Source organism: Silurus aristotelis, assembly GCF_946808225.1.
Source record: "Silurus aristotelis genome assembly, chromosome: 21".
Lineage (NCBI taxonomy): Eukaryota > Metazoa > Chordata > Actinopteri > Siluriformes > Siluridae > Silurus > Silurus aristotelis.
Window position 1 is genome coordinate 1,759,829 of NC_139594.1, and position 15,831 is coordinate 1,775,659.

Consider the following 15,831-nt stretch of genomic DNA (forward strand, 5'->3'; position numbering starts at 1 on the left):
TAGATTAGAAGAGTGGTGTAGATTAGAAGAGTGGTGTAGATTAGAAGAGTGGTGTAGATTAAAAGAGTGGTGTAGATTAGAAGAGTGGTGTAGATTAGAAGAGTGGTGTAGATTAGAAGAGTGGTGTAGATTAGAAGAGTGGTGTAGAGTAGAAGAGGGGTGTAGATTAGAAGAGTGGTGTAGATTAGAAGAGTGCTGTAGATTAGAAGAATGCTGTAGATTAGAAGAGTGGTGTAGATTAGAAGAGGGGTGTAGAATAGAAGAGTGGTGTAGAGTAGAAGAGTGCTGTAGAGTAGAAGAGTGCTGTAGATTAGAAGAGTGCTGTAGATTAGAAGAGTGCTGTAGATTAGAAGAGTGGTGTAGAGTAGAAGAAGGGTGAGGATTAGAAGAGGGGTGTAGATTAGAAGAGTGGTGTAGATTAGAAAAGGGGTGTAGATTAGAAGAGTGGTGTAGATTAGAAGAGTGGTGTAGATTAGAAGAAGGGTGTAGATTAGAAGAGTGCTGTAGATTAGAAGAGTGCTGTAGATTAGAAGAGGGGTGTAGATTAGAAGATTGGTGTAGAGTAGAAGAAGGGTGAGGATTAGAAGAGGGGTGTAGATTAGAAGAGTGGTGTAGATTAGAAGAGTGGTGTAGATTAGAAGAGGGGTGTAGATTAAAAGAGGGGTGTAGATTAGAAGAGGGGTGTAGATTAGAAGAGGTGTGTAGATTAGAAGAGTGGTGTAGATTAGAAGAGTGGTGTAGAGTAGAAGAGTGGTGTAGAGTAGAAGAGGGGTGTAGAGTAGAAGAGGGGTGTAGATTAGAAGAGTGCTGTAGATTAGAAGAGTGGTGTAGAGTAGAAGAGTGGTGTAGAGTAGAAGAGGGGTGTAGATTAGAATAGTGCTGTAGAGTAGAAGAGTGGTGTAGAGTAGAAGAGGGGTGTAGATTAGAATAGTGCTGTAGAGTAGAAGAGGGGTGTAGATTAGAAGAGTGGTGTAGAGTAGAAGAGTGGTGTAGATTAGAAGAGTGGTGTAGAGTAGAAGAGTGGTGTAGAGTAGAAGAGTGGTGTAGATTAGAAGAGTGGTGTAGATTAGAAGAGTGGTGTAGAGTAGAAGAGTGGTGTAGAGTAGAAGAGGGGTGTAGATTAGAAGAGGGGTGTAGATTAGAAGAGTGGTGTAGAGTAGAAGAGTGGTGTAGATTAGAAGAGTGGTGTAGAGTAGAAGAGTGGTGTAGAGTAGAAGAGTGGTGTAGAGTAGAAGAGGGGTGTAGATTAGAAGAGGGGTGTAGATTAGAAGAGTGGTGTAGAGTAGAAGAGTGGTGTAGAGTAGAAGAGTGGTGTAGAGTAGAAGAGTGGTGTAGAGTAGAAGAGGGGTGTAGATTAGAATAGTGCTGTAGATTAGAAGAGGGGTGTAGATTAGAAGAGTGGTGTAGATTAGAAGAGTGGTGTAGATTAGAAGAGTGGTGTAGAGTAGAAGAGTGGTGTAGAGTAGAAGAGGGGTGTAGATTAGAAGAGGGGTGTAGATTAGAAGAGTGGTGTAGATTAGAAGAGTGGTGTAGAGTAGAAGAGTGGTGTAGAGTAGAAGAGGGGTGTAGATTAGAATAGTGCTGTAGATTAGAAGAGGGGTGTAGATTAGAAGAGTGGTGTAGAGTAGAAGAGGGGTGTAGATTAGAAGAGTGGTGTAGATTAGAAGAGTGGTGTAGAGTAGAAGAGTGGTGTAGAGTAGAAGAGGGGTGTAGAGTAGAAGAGGGGTGTAGATTAGAATAGTGCTGTAGATTAGAAGAGTGGTGTAGAGTAGAAGAGTGGTGTAGATTAGAAGAGTGGTGTAGAGTAGAAGAGGGGTGTAGATTAGAATAGTGCTGTAGATTAGAAGAGTGGTGTAGAGTAGAAGAGGGGTGTAGATTAGAAGAGTGGTGTAGAGTAGAAGAGGGGTGTAGATTAGAAGAGTGGTGTAGATTAGAAGAGTGGTGTAGAGTAGAAGAGGTGTGTAGAGTAGAAGAGTGGTGTAGATTAGAAGAAGGGTGTAGATTAGAAGAGTGGTGTAGAGTAGAAGAGGGGTGTAGAGTAGAAGAGGGGTGTAGATTAGAATAGTGCTGTAGATTAGAAGAGTGGTGTAGAGTAGAAGAGTGGTGTAGATTAGAAGAGTGGTGTAGAGTAGAAGAGGGGTGTAGATTAGAATAGTGCTGTAGATTAGAAGAGTGGTGTAGAGTAGAAGAGGGGTGTAGATTAGAAGAGTGGTGTAGAGTAGAAGAGGGGTGTAGATTAGAAGAGTGGTGTAGATTAGAAGAGTGGTGTAGAGTAGAAGAGTGGTGTAGAGTAGAAGAGGGGTGTAGATTAGAATAGTGCTGTAGATTAGAAGAGTGGTGTAGAGTAGAAGAGTGGTGTAGATTAGAAGAGTGGTGTAGAGTAGAAGAGGGGTGTAGATTAGAATAGTGCTGTAGATTAGAAGAGTGGTGTAGAGTAGAAGAGTGGTGTAGAGTAGAAGAGTGGTGTAGAGTAGAAGAGTGGTGTAGAGTAGAAGAGTGGTGTAGAGTAGAAGAGTGGTGTAGATTAGAATAGTGCTGTAGATTAGAATAGTGCTGTAGATTAGAAGAGGGGTGTAGATTAGAAGAGTGGTGTAGAGTAGAAGAGGGGTGTAGATTAGAAGAGTGGTGTAGATTAGAAGAGTGGTGTAGATTAGAAGAGTGGTGTAGAGTAGAAGAGGGGTGTAGAGTAGAAGAGGGGTGTAGATTAGAATAGTGCTGTAGATTAGAAGAGTGGTGTAGAGTAGAAGAGTGGTGTAGATTAGAAGAGTGGTGTAGATTAGAAGAGTGGTGTAGAGTAGAAGAGGGTTGTAGATTAGAACAGTGCTGTAGAGTAGAAGAGTGGTGTAGAGTAGAAGAGTGGTGTAGATTAGAAGAGTGGTGTAGAGTAGAAGAGGGGTGTAGATTAGAATAGTGCTGTAGATTAGAAGAGGGGTGTAGATTAGAAGAGTGGTGTAGATTAGAAGAGTGGTGTAGAGTAGAAGAGTGGTGTAGAGTAGAAGAGGGGTGTAGAGTAGAAGAGTGGTGTAGAGTAGAAGAGTGGTGTAGATTAGAAGAGTGGTGTAGAGTAGAAGAGTGGTGTAGAGTAGAAGAGGGGTGTAGATTAGAAGAGTGGTGTAGATTAGAAGATGTCTTCACCTCCACCTTCAGTGCAGCATGTTTTTAGTATCTGTGTTTAGATCACAGAGACCTTGTGGAGCTTTGATAGTAAAACCATGTTCTCTGAGTCTTCAGGCTGCTCCTGTGCTTCTGGTCTGTTCCTGGTGTTCTTGTGATGGACTGATGTTCCTTTAGCAGCTTCCCTTTTCATGTTGATGTGCTGAAGAACAGGACCTGATCCCTGTAGAGTAGAGCAGCAGTAAAAGCAGTAGCAGTAGGAACAGTGCTGTGTGAGGATTTTTCTGACTGCGTGTGGTGTGTTTTGTGGTCAGGAGGATGAGGAGCGATAGAAGAATGTCTCTCTACAGCGACTCATATCAATCTCCAGAGAGGTAAAAGAGTAAAACAGTTTTAGCCAAAAAAAAAGTCAAGGTTCTGCATCACTTCACTTTCCCTCACGTGTGTTGGGAAAACGTGTTTAACTGAACATGAAGTGGAAAAAAGGCAGGATAAGAATTAGAGTGGGACAAAAATTTTAATAAATAAAAAAACGTAAAAATGAAAAACAAAGGTACAATAAAATAAACATTTACTGTATAATAATATATTTAACTGCATTTAATACATTAAAATAAAAAAGAAAGAAAATTGTATAATTTTTTTATTTTTTTATTAAGTATTATTTAAAAGAATGGGCAGTAGAGAGAAATAAAGTAATTAAAATAAAATAAATGAAAAGTGCTTGAAAGGAAAATGAATAAAATAATAATAAATATATTATAATTAATGAATTATTTAATTATTATTAATAATAAAACATAATTGAAATAAATAAATAAAAAAATTAAAATTGAGACAATCGTACAATTATATATAATTGCAGTTATACATTTAAAAAATATGTGAAACAAGCATTAAAATGTAATTGGAATGAATGCTTTAAAAAATAGTATAAGAATAATTAAATAGAATTTAAAGTACAACTGTTATTAATACATTAAAACAAAATATGGGAATAAAAAAAAGATTAAAATAGAGTAAGAAGAATTAAAGAGAATTGTGACAGTTGACAGTTTAATTGAATGTAAATGCAATAAAAAATATTACACATAATAATAAATAATATAGAAATAGAAATATAATTAAAATTAAAGTTGCATTTACGTTCTGGAAGGTGATTGTAGATATAGTTTTTAGGCTGTATATTTATATTATCATATTTTATTCAAATTCATTGTCAATTTCTGGCCATCCAGCAACAAGTAACACACTTTCTTTTAGCATCGTTGCTATGATCATGTGCTGGTCGGGATGTGGGTCAAAAATGCGTGTCAAAAAGTGTGTCAAAAAAGCTAGTTAACGATGTTGCTAATGTTAGCTCGTAAGGGTTTTATGCTAGCTGTAGCTGTTAGCATTTTTATTTATTTAAATTTTTATTTATTTCTTGAGCTCATTTAATGTGTACATGTGTAGTTTATTCATCTACATCTTCATTTCCATCCTTCACCCCCCTTCATAAAGGCATTACAACAGTCCCAATCACGTTTCCTCACCATGGCCTAATCATCTCGCCAACGGATCTGCTGATGAGTACAGGTAAGAGCTCGCAGGGTCTGTACGCAGATCACATGATCACTTCTACATTCCTCACATTATCACTGTACAGCAGGGGTGTCAAAACTTTTACCTCTGATCCATTGGAGTGGCGTCTGATCATAAGCGTCAAGACGTCTGATACAATTGTGTGCCTCCAAGTATGTGTGAGAAAGTCAGTACTTTAGGCCATATCGTCTGTAAAATCTGATTTATATCGCTCAATCTTGCCCCCTAGTGGAACATCAAAGCTCTTTCCCTCGAATATTTTATTAATCTACAGTCCACATGAGAATTATAATATAATTAAGCACATGGATTTTAAACTCATCTGTTGCACTGAATCAGAGTCGGTTTAGAGTCAGATCACATTTGTATCAGAGTCAGATCAGATTTGTATTAGAGCTAGATCAGATTTGTATTAGAGCTGGATCAGATTTGTAATAAAGCTGAAACAGATTTGTATTAGAGATTAATCAGATTTGGATCAGATTTGTATTAGAGCTGGATTAGATTTGTATTAGATCTGAATCAGATTAGGATCAGATTGTATTAGACCCGGATCAGATTTGTATTGGATTTGTATCAAATTTGTATTAGAGTTGGATCGGATTTGTATTAGAGCTGAATCAGATTTGTATCAGATTTGTATTAGAGATGGATCAGATTTGGATCAGATTTGTATTAGAGCTGCTTTAGATTCAGATCAGAATTGTATTAGAGCTGGATCAGATTTGTATTAAAGCTTGATCAGATTTGGACCAGATTTGGATCAGATTAGTTTTAGAGCCGAATCAGACTTGGATCAGATTTGTAGTAGAGCTAAATCAGATTTGGGTCAGATTTGTATTGGAGCTGGATCAGATTTGGATCAGATTTGTATTAGAGCTTAATCAGATTTGTATCAGAGATGGATCAGATTGGGGTCAGATTGTATTAGACCTGGATTAGATTGGTATTAGAGCTGCATCAGATTCAGATCAGATTTGTCTTAGAGCTGGATCAGATTTGTAGCAGAGCTGCATCATATTTGGATCAGATTTGTATTAGAGCTGAATCAGTTTTGTATTATAGCTGAATCAGTTTTGGATCAGATTGTATTGGAGCTGGATCAGATTTGGATTAGAGCTGGATCAGATTTGTATCAGCTGGATCAGATTTGGATCAGATTTGTATTAGAGCTGGATCAGATTTGTATAAGAGCTGAATCAGTTTTGGATCAGATTGTATTAGAGCTGGATCAGATTTGGATTAGAGCTGGATCAGATTTGGATCAGCATTTTATCAGAGCTGATCAGTGCTGCATGTTTGACACCTTTGCTGTTCATTAGCTCATCTTTCCACCACACTCCCACACCTTTTTAACCTCTTCTCCACCATGTTGTGAGATATTAACCTCCAGCTTGGTCTCTACATCAGGAACTTCCCCAAGATTGAAATCGAGCCTTCTACAGATGCAGAAAGGTATAATCACATAACCCCCAGCATCCATATCAGTCTCGAACACCGTTCCTGAACTCGTTTAAAGCTTAGCAACAATTTTAGGACTTTGACTGAACGAGTGTTTTTTTACATTTTGCTCCAGAGAGGATCAGATACCAGAGTTCCCAGCTAGCCACCAAGTGTTTGAGGAGGATCTGAGGTAATGTTCTAGTGCAGTAGGACGAGTTTAGATCATAAAGTGGCACTAAAAGATGCTAAATGACTCCTTCTTGGTTAAAATCCCCCCCCCCCCCCCCCCCCACACACACACACAGGTGCTCTGAGTTTCGTTCACTAACACCTTTTCCTTCGTTCCTGTTCATTTTTCCAGTTTTTTTTCCGTCACAGAGAACTCTGACCAGTGCATCTTTGGCATGTTGTTTTGGCACATGACACGTTATTTTCACAGGATTCTGAGGGTTTCTTTTGGTGCCATAAGCATCCGTGTGTGATGAACATTTCCGCAGGTATGCTCGCGTCGCGGCGGACAGACATTACAGGTCGAGGTCAGCTGACCAGCGGCCCATGATGGAAAGACACTTCTACACCCGTTCTCGCTCGTCCGAGCGTCCCGAACCGTCCTACATGAGGTCCATGCCGTCTTTACCCTCCAGGAGATCTGCCCCTCCTTCTCCTGCCCTAACGAGGTGATCCTGACCTGACCAATCGCGGCGACTAACCCCAAGCCATGCCCCGCCCACTTTCTGTTTTCCTTCCTTTTTCTTTTGGTGCTGTTTTTCATTTGTGTTCGATCAGTAGACTAGAAACGTGAGGTCACGTGATGGTTCCAAAAAAACTAACGTCTGTTGTTTTTTTTTTTTTTCTTTGTGTCACACTACTTATATTCTCCCGGGATATAATGGTGTGAATCTGGCATCCTGTCGTTTTGCTTCTTTGTTCTTGTTGTTTTTTTTTTTTTGGGATATTTGTTTGATTTGACTGTACTAACATTATCATTTGTTGTCGAACAGCATCCTGTTTTAGTTTTACGGCCCGTCGGCTGCGCTAACGCTGCTAAAGGATGTCCGCCGCTTCTTCTTCTTCTTCTTCTTCTTCTTTTTTTCCTCCTCGCAGCCTTTTATCCTCCCCGAGCTGTGGTTGTTTTTTTCACACCGCTCCTGTTCTCTGACTTCATCACTCCTTCTGAGACGCTTCTCATGAGACGTCCGCTTAGACTCACGTCACACTCAGACCTCTTTTATCGTTTATTACAATCCGCTGCAACACAAAAGCGGTCTCGATCCTGACCTTGCTTCACTCGGCGATTGAACCGAACCCGATGCTCAGAAGGTGTTATGAAGGTCTTTTGTTTGTTTGACGTGCATTTTAACTCGCGTGCGGCAGTTAAAATGCACTCGACCTGTGACATATTTACCGCTGCGAATTTGCATGCACCGATCCGGTCAAATATGTGGAGCCTAAAACCATGGGCTCGAGTATGTGTTTCCTGTCTAACCTTTATTATTTTTTTATTTTATTATTATTTTTTCAACTTTCATAAAAGGGTTGCCAAATCTTTTTTTTTTTTTTACTGGAACAATTTTTTTTTTTCCTTTGCTTCTGATTTACACTTTATTTACACTGCAATAAATTCAGCTCTTAGCAGGTAAAATAATGAAATGTAGAGAAATTTATGCCAAAAAAATTAAGAAAATTTTATATATATATATTAGGGCTGTCAGTCGATTTAAATATTTAATCGTGATTAATCACAAATTAATCGCACATCTTTATATGTTTGAAATGTACTTTTTAAGTGTTTAATACTAATCAAAAATTGATGCTTTATGCAAATGTATGTTTATTATTAGTGAAACCGAACTCAACATAAAGCATGAAGACTAAATATTCCTGTAAATGTTTTAAAGTAATTCTGGTGTTTTAAATGACGTTAATCATCAGGACACCAAACGCAACTTTCACTATGTTTCCACACGGACGGTTTTAATTGCCGGATGTTGCATCATGGCGGATTTTTGTGCTGATTTGAGACTCGGCGCATCAGTAAAACAAATGTTTAGTGATAAAACGTAAATTTTTTAGTATTGTTTATTGATTTTTTTTATATCCGAGTAAAGAAAAGACGTCGTGAATAAACGTGTTGCGTTAAAGGTTTTCATTTCGCCTCTTGTTTATTTATTTATTTATATTTGTAATAAAAATGGTTAAACAGAAATGCGCAGTGCGTTAATAAAATTAGTGTCATTAAAATTCATTTGCGTTACCACGGTTTTAACACAGAAAGTCATTTTGACAGCCCTAATTGTATATATTTATATATATATATATATGTGTGTGTGTATAATATATTGTATCAATGCATTAAACACATCTAGTAGTTAAAGATTCTTACTTGCTAAGATTTTGTTTTCTTGCAGTTTATTCTTATTGACCCTCACACACTATATTACCAAAAGTATTTGGACACCAGCCATACTGTTTGTGTTTTAAAGCAGTAGCATGAAATTTTCCCTTCACTTAAACTCGGAGACCCAAACCCTGTTCCAGCCTGACACAAAGTCCACAAAGCCAGCTTCATGAAGATCTTCTTTCCATGGGATGGAGTAGAATATCTCCAGCTATAGAGCTCCAAATTCTATTGAACACCTCTGGGATGAATGGGAATGGTCTTCTCACCTCACCCACGCCCTGTACTACCTGACTTCTTGTGGAATTTCTTTCTAGCAGATTGGAAATCATTAAAACAGCAAATGGATTGTGGAATGTGGATGTTAAAAAAAAGCTCTAGTATCCACAAACTTTTGGTTTTACAGTATATTTGAACTGAACGAATGAACCCGTGCCAAAAGTGATTGCGAAATATTAATCTTTTAAAGGTAGTTGTTTTTATTTTTGAGATATATTAAAGATTTTGCTGAATATTCTGTAAAAAAAAAAAAAAAAAGTTCTCTGCTTCACCATGAAATTTTTATTTATTTCTTTATTTCTCCTGATCACGGTGTCTGCGTCTCGGCTGTGCTTTTGACCACAGTAACCGCTCGCTTCGGCTTCAGTAACAGTATTAAACCTCTTGTTTGTTATTTCAGGGCGAATCCTCGGGCCGGGTCGCTCCAAACGAGTCCCCTGGGCACGCCGGCGTCCGCACGCAGGGGCCGACAATTACCGCAGGTCCCCCCGAAGGGCTCCATCGACCGGAGTGAGTATCTCCACTGACTGTCCTGCGCTCCTTCATTGTTATCAGTGAATCAGCTGATCCGGTTCTGAGCCGTGATTGGTCACATAATCCATGAATGCAAAACAAAAACCCTCCAAAAGGATGCTGTATTTTTACTGAGGGTCACAATTTGGCAGAAATTCCAGACTTTTCTAGACACAGCTGTGTGTATTGGAGCGATTGTGTGTTACTGTAGTGAGTGTTCTGTTCTTCACCTCGTCTTTTCCCAGATAATGGAGAGGGCGTGGCAGAGCCTTACGAAGGTGTGTAGTGTGTGTGTGTGTGTGTATGTGTGTGTGTGTGTGTGTGTGTGTGTGTGTGTGTGTGTGTGTGTGTGTGTGTGCACTCCTGTGCTTTGTACCGGTCCCTATAGCCGTGTCCTGTTACTGTGTGTGCTGTTTGTCTGGAACGTCGGAGACACGTCATTTGTGTGACAACACAATGTGGTTACTGGAGTTTATTTTTGCGATCAATATTACTCAATATTTATAGATGTGTGGGGGTGTTGTGGGGGACGTTGTTGTGTGTGTGGGTGTATATGGGCGTAGGTGTGTGTGGTGGTGTTGTGGGGGACGTGGTTGTGTGTGTGGGTGTATATGGGCGTGGGTGTGTGTGGTGGTGTTGTGGGGGACGTGGTTGTGTGTATGGGTGTATATGGGCGTGGGTGTGTGTGGTGGTGTTGTGTGGGACATTGTTGTGTGTGTGGGGAGGTATGTGGGTGGGTTGAAGGTGTAAGGGGGTATGTGGGTGGGATGAAGGTGTGGGTGTGTGTGGGGGTGTGGTGGTGTTGTGGGGGAAGTTGGTGTGTGTGTGTGTGTGGGGGGGTTGTGGGTGTGAGTGTGTGTGGTTGTGTTGTGGTGGAAGTTGGTATTTGTGTGGGGGTATGTGGGTGCGATATAGGTGTTGTGGGTGTGGGTGAATGTGGGTGTGAGTGTGTGTGGTGTTGTGTGTGGGGGTATGTGGGTGGGATGAATGTGTTGGGTGTGTGTGTGTGATTGTATGTGGGTGATATGAAGGTGTGTGGGGGGGGGGGTATGTGGGTGGAATGAATGTGTGTGGGTGTGTTTATGTGTGGTGGTGTGGGTTTGGGTGGGGTTGGGGGTGTTTTTGTGGGTCGGTGTAAGGGTGTGTGGTGGTGGTTGTGTGTGGTGGTGGATGTGTGGTGGGGGTATAGTGTGTATTTTATTTTTGTCCAAAACTTGTTGTCTTGTTCTCAAGCAGTGAGTTTTGACATTTCTTCTCGTCTGATTTCTCTCTGTGATCGGGGCGAAGCCTCTGTGAATGAAGTTGTAGCAGGATATGTGACTCCGCCCCTCGAGCAGCCCCCTGCCTCGCCCCCAGTACCACAAACAGCGCCTGGTAAAACTTTATAGGAGATATCAGAGTAGACCTGTAGATCTGGTTTTGCCTGAACATTTGAACCAGAGTACACTGTAGGTCATGCTAATCGCTAATGCTTAGCACGGGTTAGCGTGTGGATCTTTTCTATTGGCTAACAGAACGCTGACTAGAATTAATCCCTATAGTTTCATTTTCCTCCCTCCCACCGATTCTCTCCATCCTGTCACTTTCACTGATCTAACTTTACAATCTGATTGTGTCCTGTTTTTCTCTTTCATCTGCATCCTGCGTTCTCATTATCATGAGAAGTGTCTTCGTCCTTCACACACGTCGTGGCTGGTAATAATGTTCTAGCAGTAGTTAGAATAGAGTTACTGCAATCACTGCTCAGTGCATTTACTTCAAACCCTCCATGCTGTAGTTAGTGATGATCCTGGTGATGATCACCTTACACCATGCTCCTCCCAGCACTGAGGAGTTCAGCTGCTATTGACATTTCAGAGCAAAACTGACTGAATGGATCAAAATAACGCTTTGAGTTCCTTTTATTTTATATACTCATTGTTTCATCTCCAATTCTGCTGCTTTGAATTACACCCAGAGATAAAGTAGTGCCAGAAAAATGTACATGTATTTATATGAAGATGAAGATGAGAGAGTGTGCACTAGTGTCTGTGTTGTGTCTCTACTAATAATGAAGCTCTTGGAATTTGTTTTCATGAAATTAATTTCCTTGTATTCACCATATATAGTATTTCACAAAAGAAAGTGCACCCCTCACATTTCAGCAACAATTTTAGTACCTTCTCAAGGGATATTACTATAGAAATTAAACTGGGATATATATTTAGAGGAGTCAGTGTTCAGGTTGTATATCAGTACAGATTTACTGTCCTCTAAAAAGAACTCAACATACAGCCATTATTGTTTAATTAACTGCAACAAAAGTGAGTAGACCCTCAGTGAACATGTCAAAACTACTATATAACCCAAAGTGTGAATATTGTGTGGCCTGAAATAATAAAAAATAAAAATAATAAATTAGCAAAGAATTTACAATTTAGCAAATTTGATGTTTGAACAAAAACCATTTTATATTAAAAAAACAGTTCAAAGTTTAATAAGACACAAAACTAAACCCCAAAGATGGACAGAAATATCCAATAACAGATGGATCAGATAAACTCGAAAAATTAAAACACGATTCACCAAGTAAAACAAATGATAATAAATTAACGACTTCAATCTGTATTACTATTATTAATATTATTATTATGTTTATTATTATTATTATTATTATTATTATTATTATTATTATTATTATTATTATGTTTATATAGAGACATTTTTCATTTAATTTTTTACCATTTAAATCATTTGAAATTGTCAAATTGCGTCTCAATCGATTGCATACCACATCAAATGAATACAATTAATTTAGAAATGAATCAGATCAATTATTAAATAAATCTGCAATGAGCCGTAGGTACAGTGGTTCTTAAAAGTGCAAAATGAAGAATATATAAAACAGTGTCATATCTATAGATTTATTCCTCAGTGTGTTGTTGCGACTCGGTTCCAAGAGCACTGAGGGACGACCCGGAGGGAAATCTTTCATTTATCATTTTTACCATGAAATAAAACTGTTTAGAGTTATGGGGTAAATCTTTTAACTTTTTTCCCAATTTGACTGTGAACACGTAACATTTAAACATTAAATAGTTTTTACAAAGTCAGCAAAATGTGACCAAAAATATGTAAAAAAAATGTTTTACCTGAAACAAACAAATAAACAAACACACAAAAAACTAACCAAAACGTTCCTCCCAAATATAATTTTTTTTTTGCTGAAAATTACAGTAAAAAAAAACACGTGTATTTTATAAACAGATGAATGTTCATGAAATAATCTAACTGTTACATCTTCATCATCTTCATCATCTTCTTTATCATCATTCTTCCATTTCTCTGTTTGTATTTATTTTTTTGGTTTTTATATTTTTTTTGATACGCCTCCATCATTTTCATCGCTAAAGCCCTAATAGGGGTGGAGCCTCCAGCCCTGGCACCTCCCCCTGCACCAGACCCCGTCTCTGATCCAGATCCCGCCCATTTTTTGCCTCTTGAACCTGTTGTTTCAGTTACATCTGGATCAGCTCCGCCTCTAACTCCGCCTCCAGCCCCGCCTCTTTCTGCTCCAGGTGTGTCACTAGTGTGTGTGATCTCCATCCACTTTTTTTTTCATTTTTCAGAAGGTGCTAAGATTGGAATCAGGAAGTGAGACGAAGGCTGAGCATGAATGTTCTTGTGTGTGTGTGTGTGTGTGTGTGTGTGTGTGTGTGTGTGTGTGTGTGTGTGTGTGTGTGTGTGTTTGTTATAGACAAATCTACTCTTTTATGCATGTCAGAGTGAGGTTTTCCACTGTGTGTTTGTGTGTGTGGTTGCTGTGGTGTGTCACTGTGATGCCTTACTTCTTCAGTGAATTTTGACGTGTGTCTGTGTGTGTCTGTGTGTGTGTGTGTGTGTGTGTGTGTGTGTGTGTGTGTGTGTGTGTGTGTTCTCAATCACGTTAAGAAATTGAGGAAAAGTCTGTGGCCCCCCCTCCGGTCAATGGGCGTAAAGGCAAGTGGACATTGTGTGTGTGTGTGTGTGTGTGTGTGTGTGTGTGTGTGTGTGTGTGTTATAGACTAGCGTGAGCTTCATGTAGAGAACTTTAACAGCTTCATTAGTATTCCCACATGATGTAGGTGTAAGAGGTGAACTGCTCTCTGTGTTAGTCTCTCACGTGATTGTGTGTTGGTGTGTGTGTGTTGGTGTGTGTGAGTGTGAATTGGTTTGTTTAAGGTTAGTGTGTATGTGTGTGTGCTGGTATGTATAAGTGTGTGTATGTTGTTTTGTGTGTGTGTAAATATGAGTGTGTGTATGGTGTGTGAATGTGTATTGTTGTGTGTAAGTGCGTGTGTGTGTGTGTGTGTGTGTGTGAGTGTGTATTTTGTGTGAGAGCGAGGATCAGTAACTGTGTGAGTGCACTGCTCCACCCCTGGACCGTAGCATTATTACTGAAGTTTGTTTGTCTCTCCCGTGTTGGTGCCGTGACCCAGAGGTGACGTGGGAGGACCAGCAGAAAAAAGTCTCTGGTATGAAGTGCATTAGGTGATCTGTGGTGTGACCTTTGACCCACAGGGGTCATTATTATATAGCAGTTGTGTGTGTGTGGTGCTGTGTGTTTGTTCTTCTTCCTTTCTTTCTGTCTCTCTCTCTCTCTCCCTCTCTTTCTCTCTCTCACTCACTCTCTCTCTCACCCTCTATCTCTGTGTTTCTTTCTCTTTTACTTTGTCACTCTGTTTTTCTTTTATGATCTTTATGCCTCTCACTTTATCTATCTATCTATCTATCTATCTATCTATCTATCTATCTATCTATCTATCTATCTATCTATCTATCTATCTATCTATCTATCTATCTATCTATCTATCTATCTATCTATCTATCTATCCACACTTGACCATTTTGTGGTGTGTGTGTGTGTGTGTGTGTGTGTGAGTGTTTTAATCTTGTGATCAATTTGCCTCCATTCTCCACACCTACATCCTCATCCTCACTCAGGCTCGGGGGAGACGATAACAGAGAACGGAGATGCAGGTAAATGACCAAGAATCAACCCCCAGCTCCGGTATGTGTGTGTGTGTGTGTGGGTGTGTGGGTGGGTGGGTGTGTGTGTAAGAGAGAGAGGGTACGGGTCTCTTCAAAGTGTTTGACACAACAAACACTTTGACTTCCACTCACATTGACTGTCTCTCTCTTTCTCTCTTTCATCCCTGCTCTCTGTCTCTCTCACTTTCATTTAATCTCCCCTAATTGTCCTGCTGCCTGTCTCTCTTTTATTCATCTTGGCTGTCCCTCTTTTCCTCTCATTCATCCCTCCTGCCTGTCTCTCTCGTTATGGAGTTATATATAGAATGATATGAAATTATAGTTGTGTTTAGTTGTACATATATAGAGTTATATAGAGTGATATAAAGAGGGATACAGAGTGATATAGAGTTATATAGATATATAAAGAGGCGTATTGAATGCCTGTATGTTAGAGTTGTGTTTAGTTGTACAGATATAGAGTTATATAGAGTGATATAGAGTGATATAGAGTGATATAGAGTGATATTGAGTGATATAGAGTTATATATAGAGTGATATAGAGTTATATAAAGAGTGATATAGAGTGATATAGAGTGATATAGAGTTATATAGAGTGATATAAAGTTATATAGAGTGATATAGAGTTATATAGAGAGTGATATAGAGTTATATAGTGATATCGAGTAATATAGAGTTATATAGAGAGTGATATAGAGTTATATGGAGTGATATAGAGTGATATAGAGTGATATTGAGTGATATAAAGTTATATAGAGTTGTATAGAGTTGTATAGAGTTATATAGAGTTATATAAAGTGATATCAAGTGATATAGAGTCATATTGAGTTATATAAAGTGATATAGAGTTATATAGAGTTATATAGATATATAAAAAGGGCGTATTGAGTGGCTGTATGTTAGAGTTGTGTTTAGTTGTACAGATAGAGAGTGATATAGAGTTGTTTAGAGTTATATAGAGTGATATAAAGTTATATAGAGTTGTATAGAGTTATATAGAGTTATATAGAGTGATATTGAGTTATATAGAGAGTGATATCGAGTTATATAGAGTGATATAGAGTGATATCGAGTGATATCGAGTGATATAGAGTTATATAGAGTGATATAGAGTGATATCGAGTGATATCGAGTTATATAGAGTTATATAGAGTGATATAGAGTGATATCGAGTGATATCGAGTGATATCGAGTGATATCGAGTTATATAGAGTTATATAGAGTTATATAGAGTTATATAGATTTATAAAAAGGGCGTATTGAGTGGCTGTATGTTAGAGTTGTGTTTAGTTGTACAGATAGAGAGTGATATAGAGTTATATAGATTTATAAAAAGGGCGTATTGAGTGGCTGTATGTTAGAGTTGTGTTTAGTTGTACAGATAGAGAGTGATATAGAGTTATATAGAGAGTGATATAGAGTGATATCGAGTGATATTGAGTGATATCAAGTGATATAAAGTGATATAGATATATAAAAAGGGCGTATTG

The 15,831-nt window shown here is 38.8% G+C and overlaps 1 protein-coding gene across 1 annotated transcript in view; it reads left to right on the forward strand.

Annotated features, from left to right (window-relative positions):
• rims2b (regulating synaptic membrane exocytosis 2b) overlaps window positions 1-15,831 on the forward strand; it is a 76,840-nt gene that overhangs the window by 43,864 nt on the left and 17,145 nt on the right. Inside the window, 13 exon segments of the mRNA XM_083523883.1 lie at window positions 3,429-3,488; window positions 4,618-4,692; window positions 6,109-6,153; window positions 6,275-6,331; window positions 6,639-6,818; window positions 9,219-9,328; window positions 9,577-9,609; window positions 10,634-10,705; window positions 10,997-11,026; window positions 12,724-12,888; window positions 13,262-13,309; window positions 13,789-13,824; window positions 14,294-14,329. Coding sequence (XP_083380009.1) covers window positions 3,429-3,488; window positions 4,618-4,692; window positions 6,109-6,153; window positions 6,275-6,331; window positions 6,639-6,818; window positions 9,219-9,328; window positions 9,577-9,609; window positions 10,634-10,705; window positions 10,997-11,026; window positions 12,724-12,888; window positions 13,262-13,309; window positions 13,789-13,824; window positions 14,294-14,329 — 947 coding nt within the window.